The sequence below is a fragment of the Zonotrichia leucophrys genome, chromosome 18 (assembly GCF_028769735.1).
Source record: "Zonotrichia leucophrys gambelii isolate GWCS_2022_RI chromosome 18, RI_Zleu_2.0, whole genome shotgun sequence".
NCBI lineage: Eukaryota > Metazoa > Chordata > Aves > Passeriformes > Passerellidae > Zonotrichia > Zonotrichia leucophrys.
Window position 1 is genome coordinate 36662 of NC_088187.1, and position 11117 is coordinate 47778.

Sequence of the window (11117 nt, forward strand, 5' to 3'; positions counted from 1 at the left end):
CAAAAGAGGGAGAAGAAACACCTTGGTCCTCCTCCATATACTGAGGTGGCCACAGAGGCTCTGTGACCTCCATCAGAGATCTTTGCATGCATCCTTATCTCCTGAATGACCCAGTTTTCTAACAAGAGTGTGGATGTCAGGAAGGAGGAATGCTGGTGCAGGCCTGAAGAGAAGGTGAACTCCAGAAGTGTCTCTCACAAGGAGTGAGCTCACCCAGGAAGCCCCTGCAGAGCCAGGATGGAGCTGTGGGACAGGGCGGGGTGTCAGTCACTACTGAAAGACAAACAGGACATGGCAGAAGCAGAGAGAGGCCCTCACCAGACCCTTGAGAAATGCCACCCTTTCCCTGTCAGCTGCCTGAGAGGCTGTTGGAGCTTCAGTCCCAGGTGGCCCCGATTGTAGGGCCAGGGGCACTTTGGAATCTGTGCCTCCCCTCGGGCAGAGAACGACCCAGGAGAGCAGCAGCACAGTGCTTTGGGAACGTGTGAGCCCAGCAGCCTTTGAGTCTTGGCCCACAAAGGGCATGTGGGAAGTTGAAACCCATCTTCTCTTGCTCTGTGCAGGTGCTTCTAGAGAAAGAGCAGGACCACACTGCTTCATCTGAGCTGCCATGCCAGACTCAGGGAGAGCTGTTCCCTGCCCGAGGGCAGGAAGAGCAGCTGAGGCAGCAGGTGGAAGAGCCACAGGAGAATGGCCAGGTAAGCCTGACTGGCCAGGGCACAGAGGGAAGGGCAGGAAGAGGGGCATAAACCGGAGCTGTTGGGACTGAGGAGGCCAGGAGTCCCACAGAAAGCACAGAGCCTTGCAATCTGCAGAGATCAGCTCTGGGACAGGAGGTTTGCAATGGAGGCTGATGTGGGGAGGGAACCAAAAAGAAATGGCTGAATAAATGTGATTTGGAGGCTTCAAGAGGAAAAAGCTGAGCCTGGTGGCAGCTCCCAGTCCCTTACTCTGCTTTTGTGTGTACAGAACATCAAGGCAGAGCCACAAGCAGAGCTGCCCGAAGCTCAGAGTGCCATCATGGCAGTGAAGAGAAAGAACAAGGAAGACATGGGAAGAATTCAAGAGGAGAATCTCCATCAGCAGAGGGGTGATCAACAAAACCAGGTGAATGAAAGAGTGGCAGCCACTCCACTCATGAAATGTCCTCTCTTTTGTTTATTAGAGAACATGAAGGAACAGCTGGATGCAGAGCTTCAGACAGCTCACAGTATGATCAAGGCAAGGCATAAGCGGCTGGAGGAAGAAATGAAAATCATCAGAGAGAAACTCAATTGCTTCCGTCAGTCTCTGCAAAACCAAGTGAGTGAAAGAGGGATGCAGCCACTGCAGTCACCAATCTGGTGGTTTCTGCCCTTCTTGCCTTTCCAGTGCAGAGCAGCAGGGAGTGGGGTGATGCCTCTGAGTGTCATGCTCCTGCAGTGTGTGTATCACAGTCACTCTGAAGGACATTTCCTGGTGTGCTGAATCTCAACTGCTGCCCTGGACAGTGAAACTTGTCCTTTGGCCTTTTGGCCAGCAGTCATCCAAATTGATTCCTGCTGGCCTGTTCCTGCTCTCCTTTTTTCTTGAGGTGTTTTTACAGTGGAACTTGGTGACCCTAATGGAGGATTGAAACAAGTTGTTGTATCCCCTGTCAATCTGTTCTTTGCCTTTCCTCACAGTCGATGACTCCTGGCTGACAGGGACAAGCTGTAGTGTCTGACTGCTTTGTTCTGTTTGACTTGAGGTGCAAGTGTTGACATCTCACCGGGCAGCCTGCGAAGACTTCCAGCCAATGTCTGGCAATGAAGGACCCCAAGCTAGGAGTGAGGTACAGGAGCAGTGCCCACCAGAAGTGCTCCAGGTCCAGCACATCATGGGCTCTGAACCTGCTGCCGCAGCAGCATCACCTCGAGAAAGCCCTTCTGTGAAACCTGGGAACTCAGGCTTGGGCAGATCCTGGGAACAGGAGACTGAGGAGAAGTACCTGGAGCTGCTGGGTACGTCTGGGGTGTTTCTTATCTGAGGGACAGTGTGTTGTGGGCAGGTATCAGCAGAGCTGTACCAAATGCTCCTCCTGAGTTTGGTGTCACAGGGCCATTTAGGACTCCCCAGAGGCAATGCTGTGCTCCGAGGCAGCGAGAGCGCTCTGGGTGTTCCTGCTGCCTCTGAGGGCACCTGGGACTGGCTTGGCTTTGCCTGAGCTTCCCTCTCTGCTAAAGGCTGAAGCAGGGATTGTCCTTGGATCTGCAGAAGGCTGTGACCTAGCAAATGATCTAGGCAAGTCCTGTGTGCTGGTGGCCAAACTGAACAGAATTTTTAGCTTCCTAAATTCTCCTTAGAGTCTTGACTTCCAACCAGTCATCAGAGCAAAAAAACTTCACAGAAATGGACTGGCTTTGGAGTTTTGTCTTTTGGGTTGGGTTTTTTTTTTTTGGTTTTTTTTTTTTTGGGGGGGGGTGGCATTGCTTTTGTGTTGTTCATTTTTGGTGGGGGTTTTTTGTTGTGTTTTTCTCCATCCTGAAGGAGCCCTTCTACCCCACGTCTTACTGATGTCATTTTTATGACTCTTACTGTTACCACTACTACATCTGCAGTTTATTTTCATGAGAATTCTATACTTTTATCAATAAAAGAATGCTATCTTTTTGTCAATAAGAACTACTTTGAAAGAACATCAGGTTACATGACAAATAGAGAGCACAAGGTATTTTCCATGTGCCCCCAAAGAAAAAACATATACTTTGATAACAACCTTTATTTAATCTTCTAGTTTTATGCTTATCAAGATGTGCCCAGGAGACACATCCAAGTGGTGTGATCAGATAAAACTGTACTGCAGGCATTTCTCAGGAGAGAGCCTCCAGCCCAGCCATGGTATATTCCTCAGATCCATGGCACTTTTCCATACCCGATTCCCACTCTTTCCCATGACTGTTACAATCCTACCCATTGGCCCAAGCCCTGCTGAGATCAGTCTCGAGGAAAACACATCAAGCCCTTTGTGATTCTGCAGCACAACCCAATGAATCTGCTTCTTGCCCGTAACAGCTGCCAGTGCTGTGCTCTCAGATAAGACCTGGTGGGGCTGAGACCAGAGCCCAGTGGATTCTGTGTCTACCATCACCTGTTGGGACAAAAAGGGCACTGATCCACCCCTCGGTGTGGCTGATCTCAAAGCCCATCCTGTTGTGTCCTGAATGGGGGCAACAGCTTGTCCGGGGCTCAGGCTCACTCTGGCTTCTTCCCATCAGTGCCTGTCTGTGCTCATGCTTGGGCATTGCCAGCCTTGTTGTGGTCGCTGCCCTGCCCCTGAGGGCTGGAGGGACTGCAGAGGCTGGAGCCTTCCTTAGCTGGGAGAGGGGCATCTTTGAGCTCAGCCTTCTCGTAAACAGGTCAGGGTCCTGATGCTGAAAGGCCCGTCAGGATCAGTTACAGCTTGAGCTGCTCTGGTTTACAAATGGGAAGGCATTCCTTTGGCAAACTGCTGAAAGGTGGTGAAGATGTCTTCCTCTCCTGGGATTGCATGTCCCTGTGCTTTGTTTCCTGTCAAGAGAACTCTTCAAAAGACTGTACAAATCAGTCTCTCTGCTGGCCATTTGTGCTGCAGAGCTGTCTGCCTGGTTGTGGTCATTGTTACCGAGACAACCACAAAGGGCTCAGAGCTCCAGGCGCTGGGGCTACCTTTTGTCTCTTCTGGAAGCTGGGATCTCTGCTTTAAAGTCAGCATCTTGCATTTTGTTTCCCTCAGGGAGAATGGTGAACCCCACTGAAAATCCCCTGGTGAAATACGCGCATCTGAAATATATTGGCAGCGGGTGAGTCCAACAGCAGTTACTCCTGTACAACCATGGGCCAGGTATTTTTGGGGTGGAATGTCTATCCAGTGTGAAGTCAGGCCAGCTGCAAAGATGTTCACACACTGGGGCTAGATTGTCCCATCTCTCAGTGCTGCTCAGAATTTGTGAGTGGGCTCAGAAGGTATTGTCAGAGACGCCTTGTTACTGAGGTCATGCCTGCATCAAGGAACAGGACCTGGAAGGTCTCCTTGTCTCTCAAGTGTGGGACAGCTCTGTGTTAACTTCTTTAGCATTTTTTGTATGTCTCAAAATCATACTGGCACACTAATGAAAAGAGAAGAAACTTGCTTGCCTGAAAGGGCAACCTACGCCCTATCAAAGCTGTGAGATAACAGTTCCCAGGAACAATTCTTTCCCCTGATTTGAAGAAGGAAACACTCTGTGGTCAGGATAGGAACCACACCATTTAGACAGTGAAACCCAAGACGAAAGACTAACCTCCCTTTAGAAATTGAACCCCAGTGCTTCAGGAACAGGCCCAGTGCCCATGCACTTGAGAGAAAAATGCATCATCTGCCTTCTGGGCAGAGCCCTCCTGCATCCCGCAGGTTTTGACACTTCCAGCAGAGATCTCCTGTGTGGGCTGGCTTTCACTGCAAGATCTAAATGGCTTCTCCTTTCTCTGCTTCTGTTTTGTTTCTAGGACGTTTGGAGATGTTTATAGAGCCCTCGATACTTCCACAGGAGGAGAGGTAAATGTCAACAGCCCCTGCAGGCTCTGCTGCACTCGAAGGCTTTCCCCTCTGGTGTGAGCTGTGGCTGGAGCTTTGGGCAGAGCTGTGCTGAAAAGGCACAAGAAGCACAGACTGGTGCCAGCCCACAGAACACATTTGGGACTTTGTCCTCCTCAGCTGCTGGAAGGAAGGCACGGAGGGCAGCGGTTCCTTTCAGAGAAGGACACGCTCGCTCGCTCTCCATTGCTAAAACACAGGTGTTTCCTTCAAGCACCTCACTGTTCTTTGGGGCTACAGCTTCAGAGTCCTGAATTCTAATTTCTGGCTGCCAGCAAATCCATCTGAAAGTTACTGGTAGTTCCTTAGCCAGCTGCAGTGCTGCACTTGGGAACTGCACACAGGGAGAGACCTGCAAGGCTTCCCTGGAAGCCCTAAGCCCTGCCCATATCACAAGATGTATCCACAGAGTATCAAGGCATGGATTACTTCTTCTGAGTCCCAAACAAAGCAGCAGAGAGTGCGGTCAGAGGTTTGTGGGTGATAGTTGAGACACCGCTGTTACCAAGTGGTCAAGGCAAAATGTCAGTGGCCCCACGTGTCCTGTAACTGGTACCCAAGGGAGAAGAGAAATGGGCTCTTGGAATGTCAGTTCCTGATTACTGCAGTGCCTAATCACAAAGCAGTTTGGCACAGCTCATCTGCGTCATTGCAAAATCACTCACTCCATGTGCCTTGTGGTCTCGTGCCACCAACCTCCCAAGTTACTGATTTTCAATGTCATTTTAGGTGGCAATAAAAAAAATAAATCTTCAAGGAGTGAGGAGGAAGGAGCTAACCTTTAATGAAATAATGATCATGAAGAGATATAGGAGTCCCAATGTTGTGAATTATTTGGACAGGTGAGAGGACATGGTCTTATCCCATGGATGTGTGTTTACATATTGCAAACAGGAGAGGTTAAAAACCCACTTTGGTCAGTGGCAGCAAGTAAAGCTGTTAATTTTTATTTATTCATATTTCTCTACTCATCTCCAATGGATGAGAAGAGAGTGCATCTTGTCTGCATGGGTCTTCCCTGGCACACCTAGTTTGATAATTACTCCAAAATTATTCAATACCTGGATCAGCTGTATCTTTCTAACTCAATAGCCTCAAAGTTCACTGCCTCCACATTTATTTGGGATTGATTTTTTAAAGTTTCTTAACTGCAGATGAACCATCCTAAAGTGGATTTCCCTTGGATTGTTGTCCCTCCCTGCCATTGCTATGCATGCCAGGAAGACTAGGTGCTTATTTCCAGAAACACCATGCCTGAAATGTTTTTTATCTGGGCTGTTTCTAAACTGCACTTTTCATTTGCTGCCCATCTAAGACATCTCCTTTTTCACAGATGTGTCTTTCTCCCTGAGACTGCACAGATTGCAAACAATGCACAGCCAAGAGGGAATATCTATTCCTTTGATTCTGTCCTTGTCACAAAGGCATCTAGAAATAAGAAACCTGGAAGCAAAAAATCAACGTAGCCATGCATGTTCATCTCTACCCCCTTGTTTCCTTCTTTCAGCTACCTTCTGGGCGAGGAACTCTTGCTGGTTATAGAGTACATGGATGGAGGTGTCCTGAGCGATATCGTCAGCCAGACCTGCCTGTCTGAAGATGAGATGGCAGCCATCAGTCGGGAGGTCAGCAATCTCTGCCGTGTTTCCAAGGGCTTGGACAGCATTGTCTGGGAAACAGGGGCTCAGAACAGGAGAGGTTTCCTGTGCCAAGCTTTGTTTCTGTGTTGCTGCTATGCTATGGGCAAGTAAAAGCGTCTCAAGTGAAAGGCCTGCCAGTGTCCCTGCACTCCCTGTACTCAGTGCCAGTACTCTTATCTCCTGCTGTTATATTCTCGCTCTGTCTCTTGTATTTGTATTTGCTGTTCTCCATCTTGCCTCTCTAAATGTTTGCCTGGAGTCTGTCTTCACTGCATTCCTTGCCTGTAAAAGCAAAGGTGCTGGTGGCAGGATTTGAAACAAACAGCAAAGAAAAAAGAGAGAGACTCGTTTCTCTCAGTCCTCAGCTAAAAAGGATAGGAGTGCAGCCAGAATGCTCTTTGCTTCTGAGCACATGCACTGCAGCAGGAGTCATCCTGGCTGGTTGGCAGGGGACAGCCTACAACAGCAGGTGCTGTTGCTCTTTCAAAAGCTGACGTGCCTTTCCTCAGAAAGGTCCTGCTCTGCAGGTGTTGGAGCAGCAAGCTCTTCCTCCCAGTGGCCATTACTGTTCTGCCATTACTTCCCATTCCCCTGGAGAGGGAATCTTTTATATTCTTTGTTTCCTTTCTTGTGTGATGAAATTACATCACTCATTTTTGCCCTTCGGTTTCTGTTTTCTCCCTCAGTGCCTGCAAGGACTGGATTTTCTTCATTCCAATGATGTGATCCATCGAGACGTGAAGAGTGACAACATCCTTCTCAAAACTGACGGCTCTGTCAAGCTGGGTCAGTATATTCTTGGTCAGGTGCAGCATTCCAGGGATGTGGGTGTGGGGCTGCTTGGAGTGACTGCCAGCTCCCCAAAAATGGTGCTGGTGGCAGTGCAGGGACCCCTGCTGCGAGCTGAGGGCACAGTTGCAACGTGCACAGAGGTAGAAGGAGCCACAAGCAGTCAAGAGTGGCCTTGCTCTGTGTGTGTCCCTTCCAGAGGGAGGGAGTTACAAGTCTAAAGTTTCCAAAGAACAAAAGCCACTGCTAGAGGCAGTGTAAAAAATGGGGGGATTTTTAAAGACACCAATGCCAGGAGATTCAACAGCACATTTTCAATCTTCGACTGGGGAATTCCTTTGCTTGCTTTCCTAATTGCACAGAATTCAGATAAAATCAGTATTTTGTTTTCTCCTCAGCCGATTTTGGCCTCGCTACGCAGCTCACCCCTGAGCAGAGCAAACGCTGCTCGCTAACCGGGACTCCTTGGTGGATGGCGCCTGAAGTGGTGACAGGTCAACCATATGGCCCCAAAGTGGACATATGGTCTTTTGGAATTGTGGGAATTGAAATGATAGAACAAGAACCTCCTTACTTGAGCGAAAGTTCAGGCACGGTAAGGAGCAAATACTCACTTGATCCCACTGTCTTTCTCACCTGTCCCATGTCCTGTGTGCCACTGGACAGAATCCCATTGCCATCTGCTGGAACTACTTCCACCAAGGTCCCCTACTAAAAATGTCCCTGCAACACATCAGCATCTGCTGTAGTTTTGGTTGCATCAGTGGGGAAAATCAAGCCTTACCACATGCAAACAAACTCCAAACAAACTCCAAACAAACAAAGTGTTCTCAGGCAACACTTTCATTTGGGTTAGTGGTTCCAGTTCTTTTGTCTGTGTAGATGGCCTTAATATCAGGAAAAAAGCATCTTAAAACTGTTGTTATCTTTCCAGAAATGAAGGAAGGAAACCCAACAAAGTTTCTAAAACCGTGGTCTTTAGAGAGGAACCTAACCCCGTGTGCAGTTTCTTCTCACTGGGAAACATGGGCATGAGGGTGTAATGCACAGAGTCACTTCTGCTTCTTGTGCAGTGCTGCTGAAACACTCAGTGACCCTGTTTCTCTCCTAGCCCAAGCAACATTCTGCACATCACCAAGCCAGAGCCTGGTGATGCGGAGAGCCTGCCAAAACCTCCTATTTGTTTCCTGGCACTTTCTGGGATGGGCCTACCATTTATGCATTGACTTGAGCAGCCAAATGACTAGAGGGTGGCCATAGGGATGGAACCTCTCCTTCTTCTGACCTAGACAATTTTTCTTTTGCTGCAAAAATGGGAAGCTGAAATTTTCAGACTGCTGAGAGACAGAGCTGCAGGTGGCTCCTGTGTGCCCAAGCAGGCATTTTCATCCCAATACATTTGTGCAGGCATCTTAATGTGTCTGTGTTGAAGAGGAGATTGTAAATGTTTGTTTCCCTACCTGGGTATTAACTGATGGATTTCCTTTCTTTTCTTCCAATTCCCATTGTTTTCAAGAACAGCACAAAAAGCTTGATGAGTTTTGTTCTAGGGCACGTGCGCTTAAAGGACCAACAAGCACTGCAGAGATGCCTTTCATGTACTAACCCTTGAAATTAGTTAGTATAGCAAAGTCCCTCTTCCAAAAACCATCTCAAGCTGGCATGAATCCTCAGAGATGCAAATGTCCTTTTGCTGATGTAGTTCCCACTAACTAGGTCAGGCAATGAAATCAGCTGCCAAGGCAAGATCTGCAGGATGGTGGAAAAGCTGCGGTTGCATTGGGGTTTGGGTTTTTTGGTTGGTAAAGGAAAGTCATCTCTGGGTCTGTGCCAGGGCAGAAAGTGCCACTGAAGAACAGAGGTTAAACAAAGGGATCTGGGAGAGCCTTAGAGATGTGAAAGCAGGAGGTGGAGCCTGGTATTTCCTTTTTCTCCAGGCTACACACCTGATAGCCACAGTAGGGACTCCACAGCTGCGGCAGCCCAAGCTCCTCTCGGCTTTGCTGCGTGACTTCCTGAGCTGCTGCCTGCAGACAGACGAGGAGCGGCGCTGGTCTGCCAAGGAGCTCCTGCAGGTAAAATGTGAAGGGGCTGCAGGTGAAACAGGCTCTGAGGGATGGGCTCCTCCTCCACTCAAGTCCAAGGCAGCAGATGAGCCCCCTTCCTCCTCACCTCCACTCTTGCTGCTCTTCAAATGAAAACAGTGAGGAATCCTAGACTGGGCTGGGCTGGCAGGGCCCTGTAAATGTCCTCTGGTGCAAGTGTCCTGCAATGAGCAGGGACATCTTTAAAGAGATCAGGTTGCTCAGAGCCCTTTGCCACCGGAGCCGGAATGGTTGCAGGGATGGGGCACCTACAAGCTCTTGGAGCAAGGTGTGCCAGGGTGGCACCATGCTCCAAGTAAACAAGTTCTTCCTTAGACCTACTCTGATTAGATGCCCTTTGTGTTTAAAAATATTTGTCCACATCCTATTGTAACTGGCCCTGTTTAAAAAGATGTCCCCCACTTTCTTCAAAGCCACTCTGAAGTCTTGGACAGTGGCAATAAAGTCTCCCTAGGGCCTGTTCTTCACAAAACTGAATAACTCCAGCTCCCTCTGCATTTCCAGACAGGAGAGGTGCTCTGTCCTCTGACTAATTCTGTTGCCCTCTTTTGTGATTTGGTGGAGTGTTCAGTTTTATCTAATGGCAAAAGTATTGAAGTAGAGCAATGCAGGGTACAGAGACATGAAATGGTGGTGGAGGAGTCCATGGAAGCCAGTCCCAGCCTAGGGGTCAGAGATTTGGCTGTGGGCAGGAGGGGCTGTGGGGGGCTCACTGTGAGCCTCTGAGGGGCCCTGGTTTGTGCCCCCCAGCCCACCCTTAGAGGTTTCTGCCACGCAAACAGGGACAGATGGGAGGGACTTGTCCCAGCCCCATCTGCTGCCTGGCACGCCCAAGCAGATGGGAACTGTGCCAGGGTTCCTGCCAGGCTGTGTGGCAGAGAGGGAACTGCAGGGCCCAGTGCCACTGGGCTGGCCCTGCTGGGAAGGAAGGTGCCATCCAACACACGAGGGGCAGGGCATGGAAAGGCAGACACTGCTTTCTGTCCCTGTGGGAATCAGCGCAGTGCCTGTCTTTCAAAGGCAGGGGCCTATGTGAGTCATTGGAGTTTCCTGAAAGGAAGATAACCCAGGGACAGAAAGCGCCATTTCTAGAGCACTGGCAGGGCAAAAATCCCAGCATGATGAAGACATCACAATAAATAGATGAGTGGGATTCTGGGCCAGGTTTGCCTGTGATGGCAAGGTCTTGCACATTGGGGATGAGTGGGGAGCAGATGGTCCCATTGCTCCTCTTTCTGGGTCTTTCCAGGAACTTGATGTATCCTGATTGAGTCCCTAAAGCAATGAGCTTGGAAAGTAATGGTTCACTGTTCTTTGTTGTATTTTTTTTTCCGGTGGACAGCATCCATTTGTAACTTCAGCCAAGCCACCATTCATCCTGGCACAACTCATCAAGTCAGTGAAGAAGACTAATAACCCTAACCCTAAACCCTAAACCTAAAACCTAAGCCTAGCCTTAAATGCTAACCCAAACCCAATCCCTAACCATATCCCTATCTCTAACCCTTACCCTAAACCCAACCCTAAGCCTAAGCCTAAGTCTTAACCTAAGCCCAAGCCTAAGCCTAAACCCAAACCTAAACCTAAGCCTAAGCATAAGCCTAAGCCGAAGCCTAAGCGTAACCCTAACCTAACCCTAGGAGATGAGAACATAGCAATCATGTCAAGATGCTATCTCTGTTACCAATTTAGAGTAGGATTGTAGAGTAGGGTTGCTAAAGAGATTTGTAGCATAGAATTATAGATTAGAGTTGTAATTAATAAAGTTTCTGAAACATCAACTCACTTGGAAGATTCTCCTCCTTCTGACCCCTTCAGAAAATTCAACATTTCCTTCTGAATTAACAATTGTTTTTTATTGGCGCTAAGTCACACATATGGCTTCTTTCGTATGGTTTCATAAGTGAGGAGGGGACTTCATATCATTCATCCTCTCCAGACCGCACTGCCTTTGGAATATGAGCCACTGGCTGGTTATGGCACAGCTGTGGTATTTCTAGTTGAGGCAGA

The 11117-nt window shown here is 48.8% G+C and overlaps 1 protein-coding gene across 1 annotated transcript; it reads left to right on the top strand.

Moving 5' to 3' along the window:
• Positions 1-563: 563 nt before the first annotated feature.
• On the top strand, positions 564-10555 carry LOC135455541 (serine/threonine-protein kinase PAK 1-like; the record flags this gene model as incomplete). Its single annotated transcript, XM_064728871.1, has 8 exons — positions 564-698; positions 970-1302; positions 5303-5415; positions 6081-6198; positions 6900-6999; positions 7401-7597; positions 8940-9077; positions 10450-10555. Coding segments are annotated over 8 exons (1227 nt in total), but the record flags the coding sequence as incomplete, so codon positions are not given.
• Positions 10556-11117: the final 562 nt, after the last annotated feature.